The sequence below is a fragment of the Diplotaxodon limnothrissa genome, linkage group LG5 (assembly GCF_057381915.1).
Source record: "Diplotaxodon limnothrissa isolate DT_005_m linkage group LG5, D_limnothrissa_male_GT1.1, whole genome shotgun sequence".
NCBI lineage: Eukaryota > Metazoa > Chordata > Actinopteri > Cichliformes > Cichlidae > Diplotaxodon > Diplotaxodon limnothrissa.
In genome coordinates, this window is record NC_140600.1 from 41,809,722 (window position 1) to 41,835,500 (window position 25,779).

The 25,779-nt window shown below is 45.4% G+C and overlaps 2 protein-coding genes across 4 annotated transcripts in view; both read right to left on the reverse strand.

Moving 5' to 3' along the window:
• Window positions 1-15,501, reverse strand: part of LOC146632923 (actin-associated protein FAM107A-like) — a 24,400-nt gene extending 8,899 nt beyond the window's left edge. For 2 of the 3 annotated variants that reach the window (XM_085353637.1, XM_085353636.1), the window contains exons 1-2: window positions 15,410-15,501; window positions 10,077-10,128 (exon numbers count right to left, since the gene is read on the reverse strand). In XM_085353637.1, coding sequence (XP_085209763.1) covers window positions 10,077-10,128; window positions 15,410-15,433 — 76 coding nt within the window. In that variant the 5' untranslated portion in view covers window positions 15,434-15,501. Of the gene's footprint in view, window positions 1-5,762; window positions 5,821-10,076; window positions 10,129-15,409 lie in introns of those variants that run through there. The other variant, XM_085353638.1, reaches the window with a different exon arrangement.
• Window positions 15,502-17,156: 1,655 nt separating this feature from the next.
• mkrn2 (makorin, ring finger protein, 2) lies at window positions 17,157-22,076 on the reverse strand. Its single transcript, XM_085354779.1, has 10 exons — window positions 21,979-22,076; window positions 20,613-20,741; window positions 20,402-20,541; window positions 20,192-20,326; window positions 19,940-20,115; window positions 19,775-19,840; window positions 19,559-19,707; window positions 17,826-17,936; window positions 17,534-17,678; window positions 17,157-17,453 (listed from the first exon to the last, which is right to left on the reverse strand). The coding sequence occupies exons 1-10, from the start codon at window positions 22,002-22,004 to the stop codon at window positions 17,283-17,285; spliced, it is 1,248 nt and encodes a 415-aa protein (XP_085210905.1). The 5' UTR covers window positions 22,005-22,076; the 3' UTR covers window positions 17,157-17,282.
• Window positions 22,077-25,779: the final 3,703 nt, after the last annotated feature.

The following is a 25,779-nucleotide window of genomic DNA, read 5'->3' on the forward strand; positions in this document are numbered from 1 at the left end:
GCATTAAAATGTCTGAAACACGACTGAAACACATCTGAAACAAGCCTGAAAAACACTTGAAACAAGTTGGAAAATGTCTGAAACACACCTGAAACACATCTGAAACACACCTGTAACAAGCATTAAAATGTCTGAAACACGACTGAAACACATCTGAAACAAGCCTGAAAAACACTTGAAACAAGTTGGAAAATGTCTGAAACACACCTGAAACACATCTGAAACACACCTGTAACAAGCATTAAAATGTCTGAAACACGACTGAAACACATCTGAAACAAGCCTGAAAAACACTTGAAACAAGTTGGAAAATGTCTGAAACACACCTGTAACAAGCATTAAAATGTCTGAAACACATCTGAAACACACCTGTAACAAGCATTAAAATGTCTGAAACACATCTGAAACACACCTGTAACAAGCGTTAAAATGTCTGAAACACATCTGAAACACACCTGTAACAAGCGTTAAAATGTCTGAAACACATCTGAAAAAAGCCTGTAACAAGCATTAAAATATCTGAAACACATCTGAAAAAAGCCTGAAACAAGTCTGAAAATGTCTGAAACACGACTGAAACACATCTGAAACACACCTGAAACAAGCATTAAAATGTCTGAAACACATCTGAAACAAGCCTGAAACAAGCCTGTAAAACATATGAAAATGTCTGAAACACGACTGAAACAAGCCTGAAACACATATGAAAATGTCTGAAACACACCTGAAACAAGCCTGAAACAAGTCTGAAAATGTCTGAAACACGACTGAAACACATCTGAAACAAGCCTGAAACACACTTGAAACAAGTTGAAAATGTCTGAAACACGACTGAAACACATCTGAAACACGACTGAAACACATCTGAAACAAGCCTGAAACACACTTTAAAATGTCTGAAACACATCTGAAACAAGCCTGAAACAAGCCTGTAAAACATATGAAAATGTCTGAAACACACCTGAAACAAGCCTGAAACACACTTTAAAATGTCTGAAACACATCTGAAACAAGCCTGAAACACATATGAAAATGTCTGAAACACACCTGAAACAAGCCTGAAACACACCTAAAACACATCTGAAACACACCTGTAACAAGTTGGAAAATGTCTGAAACACGACTGAAACACATCTGAAACAAGCCTGAAACACACTTGAAACAAGTTGGAAAATGTCTGAAACACGACTGAAACACACCTGTAACAAGCATTAAAATGTCTGAAACACATCTGAAACACACCTGTAACAAGCGTTAAAATGTCTGAAACACATCTGAAACAAGCCTGAAACAAGTCTGAAAATGTCTGAAACACGACTGAAACAAGCCTGAAACACATATGAAAATATCTGAAACACACCTGTAACAAGCATTAAAATGTCTGAAACACATCTGAAACAAGCCTGAAACACACCTAAAACACATCTGAAACACACCTGTAACAAGCATTAAAATGTCTGAAACACACCTGTAACAAGCATTAAAATGTCTGAAACACATCTGAAACACACCTGTAACAAGCGTTAAAATGTCTGAAACACGACTGAAACACATCTGAAACAAGCCTGAAACACACTTGAAACAAGTTGGAAAATGTCTGAAACACGACTGAAACACATCTGAAACAAGCCTGAAACACACTTGAAACAAGTTGGAAAATGTCTGAAACACGACTGAAACACATCTGAAACACACTTGAAACAAGTCTGAAAATGTCTGAAACACATCTGAAACAAGCCTGAAACAAGCCTGTAAAACATATGAAAATGTCTGAAACACGCCTGAAACAAGCCTGAAACAAGCCTGAAACAAGCCTGAAACACATATGAAAATGTCTGAAACACACCTGAAACAAGCCTGAAACAAGTCTGAAAATGTCTGAAACACGGCTGAAACATCTGAAACAAGCCTGAAACACACTTGAAACAAGTTGGAAAATGTCTGAAACACACCTGAAACACATCTGAAACACACCTGTAACAAGCATTAAAATGTCTGAAACACATCTGAAACAAGCCTGAAACACACCTGTAACAAGCATTAAAATGTCTGAAACACATCTGAAACAAGCCTGAAACACATCTGAAACACACCTGTAACAAGCATTAAAATGTCTGAAACACATCTGAAACAAGCCTGTAACAAGCATTAAAATGTCTGAAACACATCTGAAAAAAGCCTGAAACAAGCCTGTAAAACATATGAAAATGTCTGAAACACGCCTGAAACAAGCCTGAAACACATATGAAAATGTCTGAAACAAGCCTGAAAAAGCTTGAAACACGCCTGAACACGTGTGAAACATGTCTGAAAATATCTGAATCACATCTGAAACACCTGAAATACCTGACCTCAGACGTTCACTCTTAAATACTGAACCACTGCATCAGATTTTAAGGAGTGAGACAATCAATTTGTAGAAGACACTGAAACACAGAGAACACTTCCTGCTTTGTGATTAGACTCCCACAGTTTATTAATTTGATCTATTTTTGTGATGTAATCTTTTTGTTATTAATAGTTCCTGCTTGAGCTCAGTATATAATCTCCACATTTTATGTGTTAAATCCTAAAGGATTCTGAATGACCAGGGTTATATTAAAAACAAACATGGTTAACAATGAGGTGCAGAAACCAGTGTCTGTGTACATCTTTTATGTACAGTGTATGACCTGAAGGCCACGCATTTTGAGTGTTATTAAAAATGTGTTGGACCCACAGAAGTTACAGTAACAGGGAGCTCTGCTGCTGAACTTTACCCGCCTCTCTCTGTTAGCTCAGTGTTTGTCTGCCGGACTTTGAGCCTTTCTGAGGTTTGTATTGATCGGAGGGAGGACGTGCAGACCGAAGCCTCTCTGTATTGACGTCCCCGTGAGTGCTGCCAATCTGGTTACAGCAAAGCGGACAACTTGAGCTCGAGTCTAAGGCCGGAGCCGCACCTCGGGAGGAAACGTGATCGCTCTGTAACGGCAGGCCATAACGCATCTGCTCGTTCTTTCGCTCATCCTGAGGAAACCCCGCAGAATCTAAATCAGAGCAGACGAGCCGCTAACAGGCTTGCTGAGGAAACGACACTTCCTGTCACAAACCTGATGATCAGCCATCAACACCACCATGAACACAGCCACCCTGAATACAACCACCACCACCATCAACACTGAAGCTCTACATGACTCCCCGTTGCCGAGGCTAAAACTCAAGCACAGGATGTGAACTCCCACTGCAGTCCGTCTGCATGCCAGCGGTGACTTCATCTTCATCAGCCTTCGCTCCTCACAGCGCTTCATGAGCCATGAGTGGCTCTGGTACAACGCAGCACCTCAATTACTTAAGAAGATGCTGAACAGACAGGAGCAGCAACAAGTCCACCACCACCATCATCATCCACACCAACACTATTATCATCATCCACACCACCACCACCATCATCATCCACACCACCACCATCATCATCATCCACACCACCACCATCATCATCATCCACACCACCACTATTATCACCCACACCACTATTATCATCATCCACACCACCACCACCATCATCATCATCCACACCAACACTATTATCATCATCCACACCACCACCACCATCATCATCCACACCACCACCACCATCATCATCCACACCACCACCATCATCATCATCCACACCACCACTATTATCACCCACACCACCATCATCATCATCCACACCAACACTATTATCATCATCCACACCACCATCATCATCATCCACACCACCATCATCATCATCCACACCAACACTATTATCATCATCCACACCACCACCACCATCATCATCCACACCACCACCATCATCATCATCCACACCACCACTATTATCACCCACACCACCATCATCATCATCCACACAACCAGCATCATCATCATCATCGTCATCCACACCACCACCATCATCATCATCATCATCATCATCCACACCACCACCACATCCACACCACCACCATCATCGTCATCCACACCACCACCATCATCATCATCCACACCACCACCATCATCATCATCCCCACCACCATCATCATCATCCACACCACCACTATTATCATCATCCACACCTCCACCATTATCATCATCCACACCACCATCATCATCATCATCCACACCACCACCATCATCATCATCCACACCACCAGCATCATCATCCACACCACCAGCATCATCATCATCATCCACACCAACACTATTATCATCATCCACACCACCATCAACATCATCCACACCACCAGCATCATCATCATCATCATCATCATCCACACCAACACTATTATCATCATCCACAACACCACCATCATCATCCACACCACCAGCATCATCATCATCATCATCCACACCAACACTATTATCATCATCCACACCACCATCAACATCATCCACACCACCATCAACATCATCCACACCACCATCAACATCATCCACACCACCAGCATCATCATCCACACCACCAGCATCATCATCCACACCACCACCAGCATCATCATCCACACCACCAGCATCATCATCCACACCACCAGCATCATCATCATCATCATCATCATCATCATCATCCACACCAACACTATTATCATCATCATCATCAACATCATCCACACCACCAGCATCATCATCATCATCCACACCACCAGCATCATCATCATCATCCACACCACCACTATTATCACCCACACCACCATCATCATCATCCACACCACCAGCATCATCATCCACACCAACACTATTATCATCATCCACACCACCATCATCATCATCCACACCACCACCACCAGCATCATCATCCACACCACACCATCATCATCATCCACACCACACCATCATCATCATCCACATCATCATCATCCACACTACCACCATCATCATCCACACCACCATCATCATCATCCACACCACCATCATCATCATCCAAACCACCACCACCATCATCATCATCCACACCACACCATCATCATCATCCACACCACCACCAGCATCATCATCCACACCACCAGCATCATCATCATCATCATCATCATCATCCACACCAACACTATTATCATCATCCACACCACCATCAACATCATCCACACCACCAGCATCATCATCATCATCCACACCACCACTATTATCACCCACACCACCATCATCATCATCCACACCACCAGCATCATCATCCACACCAACACTATTATCATCATCCACACCACCATCATCATCATCCACACCACCACCACCAGCATCATCATCCACACCACACCATCATCATCATCCACACCACACCATCATCATCATCCACACCACCACCATCATCATCATCATCATCCACACTACCACCATCATCATCCAAACCACAATCATCATCATCCACACCACCACCATCATCATCCACACCACCACCATCAGCCATGCTCTCAGAGCCTCACATAGTCAAACTTGAGCACAAACACAAACATGCAGAAATGTTTCTGATAGAAACACAGAGCTGATGAAGGCTCTATTTCCACTTTGGAGATGATAATTAAAACTTCCAGCTCTCAAACTAAAGTCCTGTTTATTTTTAAAGTTTTTTCTAGAGATGACGTCACATCTTAATGATAATTTTAGTGAAAAGCATTACAAGTGTGAATGACGTCAGTCTGAGCTTGTTTCTCCATTTGTGGAGTAAAAGATTCAAAAAGCTGGGAGCTGACTTTCTTCAGCATGACTCTGATCTGAGAGCAGCTGACAGCCTCACAGCTCGATCCTCAGCTCTGTCCGCGGCCGGGTCTTACCGGACTTCACCACCCTTCCCTGGGCGGTGCTGGGCTCCATGCTACCAGAGCTCCTCTGCTCCTCTGCTCCTGCTCTCCTGCACAGCTCAAAGCCAGGCAGCGGTCACGTGGCACGTGGACTGCCCCTCCTCCTCGGGACCACTTCCTACGCTGCTCCTATTCATCAGCCAGCGGCTCCACCCAGCCTGAAATCCAGCTGCCACCTGATGGGGGCGCTGACTCTCACTGCAGCCTGGAGCAGACTCTCAGTGTGGGTTGCATGCGAACCACGAAGATAAATAATGATGATCTCACAACATTTAATCGGACATTTATCTTTAATATTCACACTTCCTGTCGGCGACTTTAAACACTTTTGTTCTTCTTGCCGACACTGTCACTTTATCAATGCTGGTCATCAGGCTCTTTGCTGCTAAAGTATTTATTTATACCTACACTCTATGCCCATACTCTATACTGGTACTCAGGTTGTTGCACTCTACTTATAGTATTATTTATGTATTGTTTTATTACTTGTTATTCTGTTTGTTAAAAAACAAAACAACTATTCATTTATTTTTTATTTAAAATAAAAAAAACTTTCTTCATTATTTGGTTTCTTTTCGCTGTGTGTACATAATTTCTTTCCACCTCATGTTAACATGTGATGCAAATGACAATAAAGCTCCTTGAATCCTGCATGGACAGATCTGTGACATCATCAAGCCTGACGTCACGTTTATCTTTGACAGAAACTGTGAACAGTTGACTTTATTCTTGTTTTCAGTCACATGGTCCAACCCTGACCAATCACAGCTGTGTGAGTTATACCTGTGCACATGTTGAATTCATTTATATTTCTAACTATGGCGTATGGTGGCCCCAAAGGTTCAAACACAGCAAAAAGAAAACATGTCGGGAAGAAGTTTGATCATCAGCTTCATGTTCCTCTGGGCCATCACACACACAATCACACAATCACACACACACACACAACAAAGACTATGGTAAGGGCGGGGTGGTGGGCTGTGTGCCTTGGGACTGGTGCCATAACAGCAGAGTTGTAAACAGTCACTGCCCACCAGACTTGGAGGCCTTTTTTATCTACCATTGTTTACATCCCCCCCCCCCCAAATGCTAATGTTAGCTCAGCACTCAATCACTTCCAACTTATCATCAGTAAACAGCAGAGAGAGCACCCAACCCCCGAAAGCAGCCTCAATGAATGGAGAACCGGAAGAGCTGCATGAGGATGCTCTTCATGGACTGCAGCTCAGCATTCAACAACATGATCCCAAACATCGATCCCAGATCCGTCCTGTCACCTGCTAGTGGATCAAAGACTTTCTCACCAACCGGCCTCAATCAGGTCAACTTAATCCAATTTTCAGTTGCATCAAGGAGCTTTTTATTCTAAGGTAGACCCTACAATAATACATACAGAGAAAAACCCAACAATCATATGACCCCCTATGAGCAAGCACTTTGGTGACAGTGAGACCTAACCCTAACACCCAGTGCATCATCCAGCAGCCTATTGCAGCATAACTAAGGGAGGATTCAGGGTCACCTGGTCCAGCCCTAACTACCGTAATTGTCGGGCTATAAGCCGCTACTTTTTGCACAAGCTTTGAACCCTGCGGCTTTTAGTCAGGTGCGGCTTTTCTATGGATTGTCCATGATTTTTGTCATATCGTAAGACGATTTGTTTTGTTTGTTCCGCTGTTGTACGGCACTACGTTGCCTGGCGGAAGGGCATGTGATCAGACACACAGTATCTGGGTTCAAGAGTCGTATGTTGGTCACGTGTCCATCCGCCAGGCAACATAGTGCCGTACAAGTAGCGCGAAAAACAAACTTCAAATTAACGCTACGCGTTCAGCGGGAGTCGTGGATGACGAGCGGCGATAAGCTTGCGAAAAGCAAGTTATGCTCAACTCCACCGGTGGATTCTGACAGCGTGGAAAAGTGTGAAAACATCCATGATCACCAACGGATTTCGAAGGGCTGGACTGCTGCATGATGGAGAGGAGGACACCGCCACGACCCTTCAGAGGGTGTTTGACTCTGACACTGACAACGAGGATTTCTTTGGTTTTGTAAGTGACAACGAAGGAGAGAAGCGGAGAGTGGATGACGAAGCCATCCTGAGCCTGTTCGTATCCGACACTGGAGAAGAGGACTTTGGTGGTTTTAGTGCGCAGGAAGATGGTGGTAAATGACTTGACTTTTCTTCTTGTTAAAGCTGTGTCACTGCACCTGAGCCTAAAAGGTAGTCTGAATCTATTTTTCTGGTGTGCTGTAGGTTATTGTTATGTACTACATTTGTTACTCATTTATGAAGCACAGTACATGTTTCGTACTTGTAATTACCGCTACTTGTACATATACCTAAAAAGTTATGCAAATATGTACCCATAACTTGTTTTTCAAAATATTAATAAAAGGGGTGTGTCTCCAAACAGCCATCTCTTTCCTGACAATTCCCTTTGTGCATATTCTCTTACATATGATAAGTCAACATTGAAACACCTGCGGCTTTTAGTCAGGTGCGGCTAATGTATGTACAAAACAGGATTTTCCCCTGATTTTAGCTTGTGCGGCTAATATTCAGGTGCGCTTTGTAGTCCGGGAAATACGGTATATGCTTTAGCAAAAAGGAAAGTTTGAAGCCTGATCTTGAAAGTAGAGATAGTGTCTGTCTCCTGAATCCAAACTGGAAGCTGGTTCCACAGAAGAGGGGCCTGAAAACTGAAGGCTCTGCCTCCCATTCTACTTTTAAATACTCTAGGAACAACAAGTAGGCCTGCAGAGCGAGAGCGAAGTGCTCTAATAGGGTGATATGGTACTACAAGGTCATTAAGATAAGATGGGGCCTGATTATTTAAGACCTTGTGTGTGAGGAGCAGGATTTTGAATTCTGGATTTAACAGGAAGCCAAAACAGGAGAAATCTGCTCTCTCTTTCTAGTCCCTGTCAGGACTCTTGCTGCAGCATTTTGGATTAGCTGAAGGCTTTTCAGGGAGTTTTTAGGACTTCCTGATAATAATGAATTACAGTCGTCCAGCCTGGAAGTAATAAATGCATGAACTAGTTTTTCAGCGTCACTCTGAGACAGGATATTTCTAACTTTAGAGATGTTGCACAAATGGAAGAACGCAGTCTTACATATTTGTTTAATATGTGCGTTGAAGGACATGTCCTGGTCAAAAATGACTCCAAGGTTCCTCACAGCGTTACTGGAGGCCAAGGTAATGCCATCCAGAGTAAGAGTCTGCTTAGATACCATATTTCTAAGATTTTCAGGGCCGAGTACAATAACCTCAGTTTGATCTGAATTAAGAAGCAGAAAGTTAGCGGCCATCCAGGTCTTTATGTCTTTAAGACATTCCTGCAGTTTAACTCATTGGTGTGTGTTATCTGGCTTCATGGACAGATAGAGCTGGGTGTCATCAGCATAGCAGTGTAAATGTATGCTATGTCTTCTAATGATGCTGCCTAAGGGAAGCATGTATAATGTAAACAGAATTGGTCCTAGCACTGAACCCTGTGGAACTCCATAATTAACCTCAGTGTGTGAAGAGGACTCTCCATTTACATGCACAAACTGGAGTCTATTAGATAGATATGATACAAACCACTGCAGTGCAGTACCTGTAATACCTACAGCATGTTCTAATCGCTCTAATAGGATATTATGGTCGACAGTATCGAACGCTGCACTGAGGTCTAGCAGGACAAGCACAGAGATGAGTCCACTGTCAGAGGCCATAAGAAGATCATTTGTAACCTTCACTAAAGCTGTTTCTGTGCTGTGATGAGCTCTGAAACCTGACTGAAACTCTTCAAATAAACCTCTGCAGATGATCTGTTAGCTGTTTGACAACTACTCTTTCAAGGATGTTTGATATAAAGGAAGGTTGGAGATTGGCCTATAATTAGCTAAGACTGCTGGGTCTAGAGATGCTTTTTGAGTAAAGGTTTAACTACAGCCAGCTTGAAGGCCTGTGGTACATAGCTGATTATTAGAGATAGGTTGATCATATTTAAGACTGAAGCATTAATTTATTAATACTCCCTTATAATAAACCCTCATCACTCAGGCCACTCACACACAGACTCTATTCAGACCAAGTCCTTTTGGACTACCTCCAAGCACTTTGCAACTTATAAATATTTTATTCTGGTACAGTTGGTGTCGAGCACCCACAGTTTTGTTGTACATGTACAATGACAATAAAAGGCTATTCTATTCTATTCTATTCTAGAACAGGTCTGTGACATTGGCTGCTCACAGGTCGTACCGCCTTTATTACCTGAGACGGCCTAACTCACCTTTGCTGTGCGGCTGCTTCGGCAGAGCCTGATGGTCAATGTTATACGCCTTCTGCAAAACAAAGAAGAAAGGCTCATCATTTAGCTGAGGAGGAGGATGAGAGCAGTGGGGAATGGCCAACTCAGGCTAAGAACAAGAGAAAAAGAAACACACGCAGTGACTCAAGGTGTCACTCCGAACCTGGCAAAATCAGGTAAAACAGGAACAAGTGCAGTCACAGCTTCAAGCTTCCATTCACTCGTTTACTCACACAGGTGAGTCTCACAGGTGGAGATCCTGACACCTCACTGCTAAAAGCTTTCTCTGTTTTTATCCTCCTCTGACAGAAGAACCAACACTGAGACAGCAGGAACTGAACTTTCACAGTAAAACAGGTCTCTACTGTGGTAAAAACTAGCTTTCATCAACTACGCCTAATCTCTAAGGCTAAACCCTACATACCACACAAAGATATGGAGAAACTCATTCATGCTTTCATTATGTCAAGACTGGACTATTGTAACTCACTCTACTTGGGTCTACAATCTTCTCTTCTGCAGCGTCTGCAGCTGGTCCAGAATGCCGCAGCACGTCTCTTGACCGGCACTAGAAAGTTTGACTCTATCACCCCTGTTCTGAAAAATTTACACTGGCTTCCTATCAAATATCGAATTGATTTTAAAATTCTATTGTTTACTTATAAAATTTTAAACAATATGGCACCTGACTACTTAGCTGATCTCCTCTGTCTGTACAGCCCTCAGAGAGCACTAAGATCATCGGGCCAACTGCTCTTGGTGCAACCTAGGTCTCGGCTGAAGACCAGAGGAGGCCGTGCCTTTGCCGTTGCTGCACCCAGGCTATGGAATACTCTCCCTCTTCATATTCGCGCGTCAGATTCCATTCAGTCTTTTAAATCACGTTTAAAAACGTATTTGTTTGATCTGGCATTTAAGGCGAATTAGGGTAATTTACATCTGGCTCTGTATTTAGATTATGTAATTATCTTATATTTTATATATTTGTAATTTATATTTTAGTGTGATTTTATTTGTACTGCGATTTTACTGGAAAGCACTTTGGTGTACTTCGGTCTTAAAAATGTGCTATATAAATAAATTTTGATTGATTGATTGATTGAGTAAAAGCATCAGATTATTATTGATCACAGAGACAGCCAGTCTCATGTGTGTGAGACCACCCTCAGAAACTTCAGCTGCTGCTGCCACCTTAATGATCCACCTGACATCACTTCATCAGTCAGCTGACCCAGAATCAGCTGATCTCAGGTTTTTGGGAGGGGTGAAAGGGTTAAACAGTCCGGGTCAGAGAGAGAAAACACGAGTCAACAACATCAGAAAGATCTGAATCCAAAAATAAGAACAAAGACACGTTCACCAGTTTTCACAATAAAAAACAAACATGACAAAGTGAGAAAGACGCAGCTGCAGCTGTGCTCAGGTCACCAGCTTCTGACCACAGGTCTGAGTCTCTGGGTTCCCGTAACAACAGACGAAAGCTGAAGTAATAAAACACGCTGTGATTGGCTCTGGAGGACCGTTTCTGCAGTTCAGGCTGAAGAAGAGCCGAGGCACACCTGTGTGTGAAGAACAGGTGTATTAGAGACCTCGGCACAGATGTGAAGAAGAGCAGCTAAGATGAGAGCTCCGGCCGCTGCTGGAAAGGGAACAGGAAGCAGAAGACCACCGGAACCCTGAGGACTGTCTGCCCCCTGCTGGACTCTCGGCAGTGGTACAGCTGCGGCTCCGAGGCCGGGGTCAGCGGTGAGGGGGACTGTAGCAGGTTAGCATAAGCACCAGCTAGCATCGTCTGATCGAGCAAGGAATGTGATTGGACCGCAGGCCAAAACACATCTCACAGCTGTGTGTGAGCTTCCACTCTGACCTCTGACCTCATCACTTTGATCTTTCCCTGCTGCTTCACTCACTGCTGGATCACCTTAATCTGCCCGACTAAAGACTCACACACACTAACACAAACCGTGTGGTAATTTGAACACCATGGCTTACCCCCCACCCCCCCAGATAAATCCGGACCTCTCCTCTCAGATCGTTCCTGAAACTCGATGCTCCAAGCTCGTCTCCACCTGCTGCACTGAAAACAGACAAACCTCTAGCCCCGCCTCCTCTCAGCTGCTCTTCAGCCTCGCCGCCAGCTGCGCCGCCTCATAACTCGGATATTTGCGAGAGCTCGGCTTTCCTATAAGGTCGCATTCCTGCTGTCTCCTCCCCTGTGGAGTGCGACTCTGCAGTCATCCTCACCCTGATCGGAGAGGCGTACGATTGGCCTTCGTCCTCTCTCAGACTTGCTCAGTTCCCACCTGGCTAAAGCTCTCAGGTGAGAGCAGGTGCTCCTTTGTTCTGAGGTGTTTCGAAGCCAAACGTGAATCGCAGGAAATCATCTGAACGAGTTAAAAATCTGTAAATAAACGGTGTGCAGCACCAAGCCTCTCTCACTCTGACCTCAGAATAACTCACTTCCTGTGCTCGAGGTGGATCAGCTGATTCAGGTTGGACGTTCTTAGGTGTTTTTTGTAAAGCGGTGCTTTTTCCAAAAATTCAAATAAAAGTTTCTGAAACGATTTCTGACCTCTGCTCATGAGGTCATGTGACTCATCCAGTTTCTCTGAAAGTCGAACCTTACGGAGCAGGTCATGAATGTCTGGAGCCAGGTGATCTGAGACATGATCCAGGTGAGCGTTCGACGCTAAAGAACTGGAACCTCCACGCAAAAACCTTGTTTATTCTCAGAGACGGTGGCAGGTCGTGATTTCAATCAGCAACAATAAACAGCTCATCTTTCATTTTATCTGCCAGCTTCTGCTGAATTTAGGTGCCATCAGAGGTGAACTTCTAACTGATGTCCAGCAGGGGGCGACTCACCTGGAAGTCTGCTTGCATAGATGCTCATCAGGAAGATGTTTACTGATGATTTTATGGTGTCAGTCACTGCTTTTAGGTCTGACTGAATAAAACATAAAACTCATTTTGGTCCCATTCAGAGGAGGAAGTAGGAATCAGGAAACAGGGAGTAGGAGAATGTCGCGCAGCGTCTCGCTCCTCGGTCAGATTCTTCACGTCCCATCTCAAAACACAAAGATGGAACGAGAAAACGCTCAGCTCAAGGTGTGATAACTTCCCTGACCAACGGGCAGCGTCACATGGGCCATCTTTTACCTGTAGTCTGTTGCCTTCAGGAGCTGTTCTGGACTGCTGTAGGCTCACAGACTCACGGTGATGTCAGTCACTAATCTGTTTTTATATCCTTTAATTTATCACATCTAAAAATGGCGGCTTGCGGCAGTCTTGATCGCAGCGCCGAACGGCTTCATCTGAAAGAGACTAGCCCTCGCCCACAGCGCCATCAGGTGCTCTGCAGCACACCAAACACTCACACTGAAACCACAGAGCACCTCAGATTCAATCCAGCAGGTACAGGTGAGCTCTTCGTCCCACCGATCTCTGCACCATGGATGGTGCTTACAGCCGTCCCCCACCCCGCACCACAGGGGTACCATTTTCCTTCAATTTGTCACCTGTCAGGACATTTGAAGCACACCTGCTGCAACCTTCATCGCGCAGAATGAATATCCTCACACATACAGTGGGGCAAAAAAGTATTTAGTCAGCCACCGATTGTGCAAGTTCCCCCACTTAAAATGATGACAGAGGTCAGTAATTTGCACCAGAGGTACACTTCAACTGTGAGAGACAGAATGTGAAAAAAAAATCCATGAATTCACATGGTAGGATTTGTAAAGAATTTATTGGTAAATCAGGGTGGAAAATAAGTATTTGGTCAATAACAAAAATACAACTCAATACTTTGTAACATAACCTTTGTTGGCAATAACAGAGGTCAAACGTTTACTATAGGTCTTTACCAGGTTTGCACACACAGTAGCTGGTATTTTGGCCCATTCCTCCATGCAGATCTTCTCGAGAGCAGTGATGTTTTGGGGCTGTCACCGAGCAACACGGACTTTCAACTCCCGCCACAGATTTTCTATGGGGTTGAGGTCTGGAGACTGGCTAGGCCACTCCAGGACTTTCAAATGCTTCTTACGGAGCCACTCCTTTGTTGCCCGGGCGGTGTGTTTTGGATCATTGTCATGTTGGAAGACCCAGCCTGGTTTCATCTTCAAAGTTCTCACTGATGGAAGGAGGTTTTGGCTCAAAATCTCACGATACATGGCCCCATTCATTCTGTCCTTAACACGGATCAGTCGTCCTGTCCCCTTGGCAGAAAAACAGCCCCATAGCATGATGTTTCCACCCCCATGCTTCACAGTAGGTATGGTGTTCTTGGGATGCAACTCACTATTCTTCTTCCTCCAAACACGACGAGTTGAGTTTATACCAAAAAGTTCTACTTTGGTTTCATCTGACCACATGACATTCTCCCAATCCTCTGCTGTATCATCCATGTGCTCTCTGGCAAACTTCAGACGGTCCTGGACATGCACTGGCTTCAGCAGCGGTACACGTCTGGCACTGCGGGATTTGATTCCCTGCCGTTGTAGTGTGTTACTGATGGTGACCTTTGTTACTTTGGTCCCAGCTCTCTGCAGGTCATTCACCAGGTCCCCCCGTGTGGTTCTGGGATCTTTGCTCACCGTTCTCATGATCATTTTGACCCCACGGGATGAGATCTTGCGTGGAGCCCCAGATCGAGGGAGATTATCAGTGGTCTTGTATGTCTTCCATTTTCTGATGATTGCTCCCACAGTTGATTTTTTCACACCAAGCTGCTTGCCTATTGTAGATTCACTCTTCCCAGTCTGGTGCAGGTCTACAATACTTTTCCTGGTGTCCTTCGAAAGCTCTTTGGTCTTGGCCATGGCGGAGTTTGGAGTCTGACTGTTTGAGGCTGTGGACAGGTGTCTTTTATACAGATGATGAGTTCAAACAGGTGCCATTCATACAGGTAACGAGTGGGGGACAGAAAAGCTTCTTACAGAAGACGTTACAGGTCTGTGAGAGCCAGAGATTTTCCTTGTTTGAGGTGACCAAATACTTATTTTCCACCCTGATTTACGAATAAATTCTTTACAAATCCTACCATGTGGATTCATGGATTTTTTTTTCACATTCTGTCTCTCACAGTTGAAGTGTACCTCTGGTGCAAATTACTGACCTCTGTCATCATTTTAAGTGGGGGAACTTGCACAATCGGTGGCTGACTAAATACTTTTTTGCCCCACTGTACATGCAGGTGATCGCATGACCGAACACCAGATTTCTGAGTTTAAACTGTTGGTGTGAGGATCTGATCAGAGTATTCTCACTAACTGTAAAGATGATCGGATCATTGATCAGCGCTTATCACTCACCTTCTTTCCATAAACTGCTCCCATGATCCTCGGTGCCCTGCTCAGGCCTCTCCCTGGCTCTGCGTCCTCCCCACAACTTCTCCTTCTTTTACTTTTTCCCAGCAGCCTCGGCGCCCCCTCCTCCGCCTTCCCCTCCTCTTGCTCACCCTGCTGCCTGGCAGCCTGACAGCCCGGTCGCTGGGCTCCGTTAACCCTGCAGACTGTGAGGCGACTCCGAAAACTTCATACCAGCAGGAACCAGAGAGGAGCGGCCAGCTGAGCACACGCAGTGTGACTGCGAGGAGGAGGCCACCTGTTCCTGCCTGACTCCCTGCTTTCAGCTGTGAGGAGTTAAGGAGCTCCGGCTGGATTAAAGTAATCAGAGGAGACAGCAGAGCTTTAAGTCTCCTCCTTACCTCCTCTCAGAGGAGTGCAGACAGTCTGAGGAGTTCAGCGTTCATACGAATGAAGTGAACCAGTGACACACATTTGAATATTAATGCTGCATATCGATCTGATATTGGCGCTGGTATCAGATCGATATTTGTTAAATCATTCTTAATGAACAAATACGGGTCAAACATGCTGAGAAACATGTGAACCTTTCTGTGGTTTATTTACAGCCTGCAGCACATTAGAAACAGGCACGTTTACACCCAGCCCTCCAAAATAAAGGCTGGGAGGTGTTTTATTGTGAAAAGTCAAAGTGACAGTGATTTAATGGTCAGTGTGTTTTGATGGTTCATGTCATAAATCAGGACACACTGCTCTGCCCATAATCAGCTGACTTTAAAAGGTAAAAGTCTTCAGTATTAACGACCAGACTGATACTAATGTTTGCAGTGCCACCCAGCAGTGCTCATCAGTCTTCAGCGTTCGGTTCCAGTCCGAGTTTCTTCGCTGGCAGAGGCCCGTTGTGTTTGTCTGGAGCAGATTTAGGAGTTCAAACCTCACACGTTTTTATTTCACTGCTTCATACGATTCTTTCACAAGTCCACATTTTATTTCAGCAGCTCAATTGTTTTCCTTTCCAGTCATGTTATCATAAAACTACACCCCAAACACGACCTTCATCATGCAGAGCATCCTGGAATTGATCCCCGAACTTCTGATTGGGTCACACTCACATGGAGTCTGCTACTGCTGCCCCCTGGAGGGCTGTCAGAGCACTGCGGCACGATGGCGAGGCGCTCTTTACAGTAAAAACCAGTTTTAAAATTGATTTTGAAATCACCATCAGGGATTCTTGTTTAGGTTTAAAAGCAGCAGGTAACCTCAGAGAGCACCTCCACCGCCAGCTCGTCTCCTGCTGCACCTCAGTCTGAAGAACAGACCTCACAGCGGGAGCCATCAGAGGTGCACCAGGACACGAGCCAGGGAGTTGGGAAGCGTATCTGTAACCGGAAGGTCGCCGGTTCGATCCCTGGGCTCTCTGTCCTGGTCGTTGTGTCCTTGGGCAAGACACTTCACCTACCGCCTACTGGTGTTGGCCAGAGGGGCCGATGGCGCGATACGGCAGCCTCGCTTCTGTCAGTCTGCCCCAGGGCAGCTGTGGCTACACCTGTAGCTGCCTCCACCAGTGTGTGGATGTGAGAGTGAATGAATAGTGGCATTGTAAAGCGCTTTGGGTGCCTAGAAAAGCACTGTATAAATCCAATCCATTATTATTATTATTATATCAGATCTGGTTTTGAGTTTTAAGGACCTTCCGGGACCTTTATGCCCACCCTCCACCACCAAAATAACTCCACCACACAGAAGCTGGTCTTCAGACTGTATTTACTCATGTACACAATAAATTAAGCGCCATCCCGTCTCAGGGAATCAAACCTGCGGACACAACGTGCCCCTTATCACATGATCTGGTGTGGACCCGGCACAGGTTTCATGGAGACTACAGGTCGTTGGCGGGCGAGGTCTCCGGCTCGTCTTCGTGGCTCGGCCCCGACATCTGCATGAAGAGCTCCCTCAGTTCTGTGATGTCATCAGTGAGGGACGGCAGGGGAGGGACGGACCGCTGCTCGCGCTCCTCGATGAAGTCCCAGAGGCGGACGCTGTTCATGAACTAAACAGAGAGACAGAGTTTAGAGACTACTACACCCAACAGCCTTCCACTTATGGACAACAACAAGGACTCAAACTGACCCGCACACTCCCCTCCGAGCTCAGCTGCTTCCGTGGGCGCTCGGCCTCCGCCCGCGATCCGTCCGGGAAGGCGTGGAGGTACAAACACTTCCCACCAAACGGACACGAGCCACGGCCCTGATCAAAGTACTTACAGGCCTTCTTACTGCAAACACACACAGAGTATGACTGAAAGCTGAACACACCTTAGCTACCTTTGTTTACACCACCTGAAAGCACATCCTGGAAGATCTTTGGATCCTCTTCATAAGTGCCTGAGAGCAGGTGGGCGTGACACAGAGAGGCAACTCACCCGACTCCGGACTTGAAGAGGTCTATAAGGTGGTCTTTCTCATCCTGGTCCTCCACCCAGTACATCGACGGGATGACGAACTCTGAGATGACCCGACACTGTGGACACGACCTGAAAGAAACAGAGAGGTCATCAAACCCAACCAGACCCAACCAGAGCCAGTCACGCCCAGCCAGACCCAGTCAGGCCCAGCCAGACCAAAACGATATGACCAAAACCTCATATCCCGATATAAGACATCTATCGTCCGATAACGATGTAAATCACAACAATGTAACATTTTCTGTAAATTCTGTGAATCTCGGGCAGCTCGACCTGCGTGAAGTGTTTCCAGCTGCGCGTCATGTAGCTGGAGTCGAGTGTTTTAACCGATGAATGAAACGATACATTTTTAGACATAAGTTGTAACGGCCGCCGTTTCCTTTGTGAGTATTTATTACACGGCGTGCTGCGGGGAAAAGCCTGTTCTAACGTTTGAGTCTACGGTTTATTTTTTAGCACCTGGCGGCTCTTTTTTGCTTCTCATCCATCAATGCTCTGCATAGTCTTTCACGTGATTCAGTTTATTTTGAAAAGTCTCAACAGGGTCCTGAGCTTTATTGTGAAAGGTTTATGTGGAACATAAACAAGCGGACATGCGATGGTTTTCCCGTCGTTGTTGTTGTTAACGACAACACATAAAAACAGGCGCATGTCCGTCCGTAGTGTGGTTATATTAAATATAAGAGAAAGAGAGAACTTTAAGAAATGAATATAGTCACTACAGCGATCATCAAAACGATGAGAAAATATTGCTATAAAAAGTTTATTTTGCAACACCATGAAACAAACGATAGCGTAAAATGAAACGATAGATGTTTTTATATCGTCATCCGATATACAGCGGAACCCCGACTTACGAAATTAATTCGTTCCCGAGGGTTTTTCCTAAGTCGAAAATTTTCATAAGTCAAAGCACCCATCGCGACTTTTGAGTGAACGATAGGCTATAGGCTAATTGCTACCTGCAACAACAACACGTCGTTCCAGTGGAACAGCGAAGCGCAAGGACTAAGGGGGTTGTCACATGATTCGGAAGGCATTGTGGGCATTGTAGGCGTTCTGGGCCAGAGCCAGTGGATTTTGTTACGCGAGTATTTTGCCGTAACACAGGCTGAAATATTGCCGTTAAGCGCCTTCGTAACTTGAATTTTTAGTTAAACTGTTCCACTGTGTATCGCTATATCGAACAGCCCTATATGAGAACATACCTGAGTGGTGAATGACAGGTGTATAAAAAGTGTAATCAGACAAGGCAAAATTGGAATTCTGAAATGTTTAATGTTAGTCTTTAGAAATTACAGAACATTTAAGAAAGACTTCCAACTGGAGAATTATTTGTGTAGTTTGATCGTTTGGTATCCCAGCTGAACATATCAAAGGTTTAAGTGAACTTCTTATTTTGGGAAAGCCTGGAGATGAGTGTCATTATTTAATATCTGTAGTTATTTTAAAATACCTACCTGTATGATTTAGGTGAAGTTTAAATGTTTATGAGAGGAAATTATTATTCAGCAGACTTTTGTATTATATTTGCTCTTTGACTCAGGGAAGGATCCTAACGAGAGTGAAACAAAGTAAAGCCCCAATCAGATCTCACGAGACACCATCAGTCTTGGTTTCCCCCCAGTATACAGAGACCCAGTCCCTGACCCTGGTGCCTGACCCCTGACCCGGTCCTGTTGGATTCTTACTTGATGATCTTGTTGTGGAAGTTTCGGGTGCAGCGCCACTTTCGGATGCAGGACAGACAGAAGATGTGATTGCAGGAGGACAGGATGCCGAACCGGCGCTCTGACGGGTTCGCCTTCTGCACCACCACGTCCATACAGATGGAGCACACCTGAACAACAGGTAACTAATTAAGGCCGGTCACCAAGACAACCAATCCCAAAACAAATCAAACCCACCTTGTCATTGCTGAGCTGGGCCGCAAACGCCTTCTCCATGTCGGCCTCGAAGGCCAGCAGACACATCTGCAGACAGACACGAGATCATTTACAGCTGCAGCACATCTGTGTGCGCTCACACTGATGAACGCAAAGAGGTCACTGAAACGCCATGAGCATGCACACCTTCTCGTGCGCTCTCCTCTGCTCGGGGTCCTGGGGGTGGAGCACCTGCAGGCCGCACACCTCGCACAGGTCGCCGTGGAGATACGTACAACTGTCCTCATAGAAACAGCGCCCGCCGGCAGCGTAGGGACACAGCTGGGGGAGGTCCGGGTAGGCCCCGCCCACTGGAGGAGGAGCTGCAGAGAGCACGGGTAAACATCTTCACGTGCTACCAATAAGAGCCAATCAAATGTGAGGATTCTCAAGTCTTACCTCGTTCCTGCGCCGAGGCGTCTAGACCCGCCCTGATGGCATCCACGTATGAATGCGGAGATGCAGTCGCTGCTGCTGTGACCTCTGACCCCGAGTTGTCTGATGGGCCCCTGAACACGTCTTCGACGCCCAGCACTGAGAAAACACAGAGGGGGCGGGGTTACCTGCAATCATTATCGTGACTCTGTAAGAGCTTCATCGTCTCCTCACCTCTGTCTCTCAGCACCAGCGTCTTCTTGGCTCCACCTCTGCCAGACCTACTTGCCCCTCCTCCTCCTCTTCCTCCCCCTGTCAGGTCCTCTGAAGTTCCGCTCCCTCCTCCTCTGGATGACAGCCTGATGTGATCATACCTGCAGCACAAACAGGAAGTGAAATGAGTCACAGTGATGCAAACGTAGGTGAGAGGTAGGCAGGGCCTTACCTGCAGCGCTCTCCGTAGGCACACGCCCCTCTCTGGTAAAACTTGCAGATGGTGGAGGGTTTGCTGGTACTCGGGTCGTGGGAGAAGAGACAGCGGTTGCCTTCCCTGCACACGCCGTGGAGGAAGTACCTGAAACGCAGCACACCTGTGAGCCACAAGACCTGCTACTCTAGTGAAATCACTCTCGCAGTTTAACCTGTTACCTCAGTTTACTGTGTGTTTACTTCACATTCTGACCAATCAGGATCCTATTCTACCCGCCCAGGTGTTTCAGACCCCAGGGTGACACAGAGAGGACATCTCTTTGTTGGACGGATGAATATTTGATGGGAGAGGTGTCAAACTCTTTGACTTTTATAAGACTTTATTTTTTACTTTTATTTAAATAACTTTCAAAACAAAGTTTTTAACTTGTAGTTTTGTACACGTGCTACATTTTTCATCTTTTCATCATTCTGTTTGTGTTTTGATTCATCAAAGATCTTACAGAGGCCACGCCCCCTTTGATTGAGTTTAAACAGGTGAGTTCTAAAAACATTCTCCTCCTGTGCCCTTATAATTGTCTCTGACTTGTGATATGAACCCCAGATAAACTGTTAAAGCCTTCTCCAGTATTGAAAAGTGCGTCATCTGCATACAGTGACACTTTTCCTTCTCATCCCACTCTTTTACATCCTCTTTATTCTGTAACAAAAGTTTAATACAGGTGTTACAAAGGGGGAAATTATCTCTAGAGGCCAGAACAGTTTGTGTGTTAGGCTGTAAACATGTTTATTTCTGCTGTAAAGTTTTAACATGTCAGTCTGTGGGGAGTGAGTCACTGCTGCCCCTGCTGGACACCAGGGGAACTGCAGTTGCAGTCTCAGCGGCTTCTGATTGGCTGTTTGACAGTTTGTTCCCCTCCCACCCCCTGTAACCTACCAACTACCTGAGAGCGCTCAGACTCGGACCAGCTTCCGGTGTTCCTGTGCTTGTTATTGAAGTTTCACGCCATCAGCGGCCGCCTTCATTTTCGCAGGAGGGAACGTTCACGTGACCCCGAGGTGAGCCTCGGGGCGGAGTCTGCCCTCTGATTTAAAGCTGCAGCTCTTTACGTGACTTTAAATCAGAAGTATCGATCCTGGAGAAGCTGATTAGTCTCAGCTTTCACTTAAACACACCTGGAATCACTGATTACTAATCGATCAGTTAGAGTTAGAGGCACACGCGCTGACGAGGACAGGCGAGTGCGGAGCTAAGAGCTAAAAACATTAGCACGAGGCTAACAGTCCGCGGACATCCGGGTCACACCAGCGCGACACCCGACGACACTCAGACAGATCAGACACACAGACACACAAACGCCCGCGCACGCACGCACCCTCACCTGCAGGTCACCTGTTTGGTGCTCATCTTCCCCGCGGACCTTCAACAACTGCTCCGAGCTGTCACCGCGGTGCGCCGCTTAAACCGCTCCGACGGAGAACGGCGGGCACAGCAATAAGGTTCCACTTCCTCCGGAAGTACGAACCCGTGGAAAGCGTCTCTTTTAACACAATAATCACAACACAATCAGGTTTTTTTTGTTATTTTGCAAGTGGGATTTTTGAAAAGCTGGAATGTGAAGGTCTCTGTGTGTTCGGTAATAAAATAGAGCTGAAAGTGTTTGAGTGTTTTCAGTTGGAGTTTCTTTGCCAGGGTCTGTCCCTGCTTCTTCTTTTCTACTTTTTCGTGCTCTTCATGTCGTCATATAAGCTGGTGGTGTTACCACAGCAGAGAAGTTTCCTTCCAACATGCGTCATGTTTGCAGTGTTTTCATTTAGTAGGTAAATAAAGTTAATTCATAATATTCTTTTCACAGACCGGCAGTCATAAAGCAATGAACAACAATTACAACACAATAAAGAAAGAATCACGTTACAAAAGAATTTAAGGTACCCCCCCCCCCCCCCCCCCCACACACACACACACACACACACACACACACACAAGAACAAAACAAAACAACAAAACACAAATAGTGAAAGAATATCAGCAGAAGGGTGGATTAAACCGGAAGTATTCAACTGCTTTTAAAAGACTCCAAGAGTCGACTAAGCTGGAGTGGTAAACTGGTAAACCGAATATTGTCTTTAATCGAAAATAAGATTACAACTCATAGGTTGCCTGCTTTACTCGAGCTTTTCAGAATCAGCATACTTTATTAATCCCAAGGGAAATTATGTGGGTTACAGTTGCTCCAGTACAGTAACATTAAGAAAAACAGACTGGACTATTTAAAATAATCAAATTACAGCATTTATGTTAGACGACTTTTAATTACCTGATTAGCCCACTGACAATGAGAATTTAAAAAAGATCTTGTCCATGTGCAGCATGTTAACACTACTGGAAGCAAAAATAACTTGAAAACACAACTTTCTTTTTTAAATTTTTTATTTATTTATTTTTGCTCTGACTGTATTGTGAGTCTGTGGTCTGGGAGAGAGTCTGTAACTCTGTCTGGAAATACAGTAAATAATGACCAATGCTGGGTAATTAATTATATAGTTACTTCTTCAAAAAAGTAACTGAGTCATGCAAACAACAAAGTGTTTTGCAGCTGTTTACCTAAAAATGCAGCCAAGGCGTTTATTAAATAAACATTTCAAACTATTTACAGAACAATCAGCTGTTCTGCATCAAATCTGATGCCACACAAATTATTTGTGCCGCTCCAAAAATAATTTGTGTCCACTATGAGATGAAGGAGAACATCAGCCTGATACCTGCAGGCCTGACAGCAGCAGATGTTTCACTGCTGTAACACCTGTAACACTCAGCAGGCGCCTCATTGTTCTGACACACACAACAAAACTACTGACTACACTACACACTAACTACACACTCACTACACACTCACTACACACTAACTACACACTAACTACGCACTAACTATACAAGATTTGTGCTAAACGTCGCAAATCTCTCACATCTCAAACACGCCGTCACTCCTAAAACTTCCCCTCCCTAAACAACTAACAACTAACATAAGGACGCTGTCATAGCCTGTCAACCACGTTGATTAGCTGCGTATATACGAATGTGAATCGCATCAGCCAGTCACTCACTGACTAACACTGCAAAACAGAATTGTTAAAGTTTTAATTTCAATTCAGGGTAGATTTGTTTTTGTGCACAAAGCAGATTTTCTGTGTGCAGAAACCGTGCCAGCAGTGAGGGAACATTGCTGAGGATGGATATCGTTGAGGCTGCTGCAAGGAGCTGTGACTTTAGGGTGGTTGGTGCCTGTTGGTGGTAATGAGCATGAAGCTGAAGAGGGGTCCTGTTGGGGTTCTGTTGGGCTTGGTCAGCCATCAGGTGGTGGCCTCCTGCTCTCACTGGAGCGAATCACGACTGAGTGTGGAGTGGCTGAAATGAGAGTCACCACCTCTAAATCTATGGCCACGATCCTCAGCCAGAAAAGGATGGAGTGCCCACTCTGCATCAGGGATGAGTTGGTGCCCCAAGTTGAGGAGTGTGTTGTTCACGAGAACGAGAGATGGATGGATTGGGGCCACAGCTGCAGTGATGTGGAGGGAGTCCATCCTGGTGAAGAGTCACTCAAGCTGGGCTCAGAGTAGAGCTGCTGCTCATCCACATTGAAAACAGCCAGTTCACGTGGTCTGACTAGGATGCCTCCTGGCTGAGGGGTTGTGGGCGTGTCCCAGGACCAGCACACTCTGGAGTTCCCCTGGATGAGCTACGGGGGAGGGAGGTGTGGGGGTTCTCTGCTTAGACTGCCAGTCTCCACGACCCAGCTGCAGATGAGTGGAAGTAAATGGATGGATGGCATCATGTTTATATCAAACTTACAATATTGTTTGGTAATAGTGTAATAACGCAGCTCGATTGTCTGTCCTGAGGTCTGTTCTGTAGCAAATACAAGAAAAACGTTTAAGAAAGCAAATAAGTCGGTGTTCTAAAGAATATGTTTGCTTACATCAGGTGAGATGAGTCCTCCGTCACAGGTGGTGCAGTCAGTGAAGATGGTCACCTGCAGGATCAAGGTAATTGGCTCTCCAACCCACAGCCACTGCCACTGTACTGGAGGGAAGCTGGGACAGTGTTAAAGACTTTCTTCAGGCAGTAATGGAAATAAACCATCCTTAACATACTACAACACGCCAGCTTCTGTGTTGTTTGATCTGGAGACAATAAATACATTTATATTGATTATGTCAGTGATGTAACTACAATACAAAGCTACAGGAAGCCTAAACTTGGTGTAGAATAATTACATCTGAGACTTTGTTTCATTGTGAGATTATTAAATAGGCTAACAACTAAATATAACATTTAAATGTGATCATATTTGTCACGGCTGGGGGCAGTCGTGTGGTGTATTGAAAAAAGGATCCAAAATGCAGGTACTGGCTGGGGTGCGAGTGAGTGTTTATTTACAGCGGTGAGAAGGTGACAAAACAGGAAGAGCAGAGCGGGGAGTAAACAAACCTAAACTGGGAAAACTAAAGAACAAAACTTAAATCGATCGTGGCTCAAGAGTTGGGAGTTCACCTTGTAATCGGAAGGTTGCCGGTTCGAGCCCCGGCTTGGACAGTCTCGGTCGTTGTGTCCTTGGGCAAGACGCTTCACCCGTTGGTGGTGGTCAGAGGGCCCGGTGGCGCCAGTGTCCGGCAGCCTCGCCTCTGTCAGTGCGCCCCAGGGTGGCTGTGGCTACAATGTAGCTGCCATCACCAGTGTGTGAATGTGTGCGTGACTGGGTGGATGACTGGATGTGTAAAGCGCTTTGGGGTCCTTAGGGACTAGTAAAGCGCTATATAAATACAGGCCATTTAAACCAGACACTCATGGGAGGAGGAGCAAAATGCACAAAGAGAGATGGCAGAGAGACGCAGAATGAATACCGGGTAACAGAATAATGCAGACTGAGAAGGAATTAAACAGACGACGCGACAGAGAGCACAGGAAAACACAGGGCTTAAATACACGGGGAGTAATCAGGGAATGGGCCACAGGAGGGAGACACAGCTGGGAGCAATTAGGCTAACGAGACAGGGGAGAGGTAAAACTGAACACACTGACATGAGACATGAACTTTCAGAATAAAACAGGAAACTAACAGACACAGAGACCCAGACAGGACACTGAACTTGACCGGCAGACTCATGAGCATACACAATAACAC

Coding starts and splice junctions, on each gene's coding strand:
- mkrn2 (XM_085354779.1), bottom strand. CDS start 22,004: ATGAGCACCAAACAGGTGACCTGCAG. Junction 20,742..21,978: donor ACCAAACAGGTGACCTGCAG/GTGAGGGTGCGT, acceptor GCTGCGTTTCAG/GTACTTCCTCCACGGCGTGT. Junction 20,542..20,612: donor GCCTACGGAGAGCGCTGCAG/GTAAGGCCCTGC, acceptor TTTGTGCTGCAG/GTATGATCACATCAGGCTGT.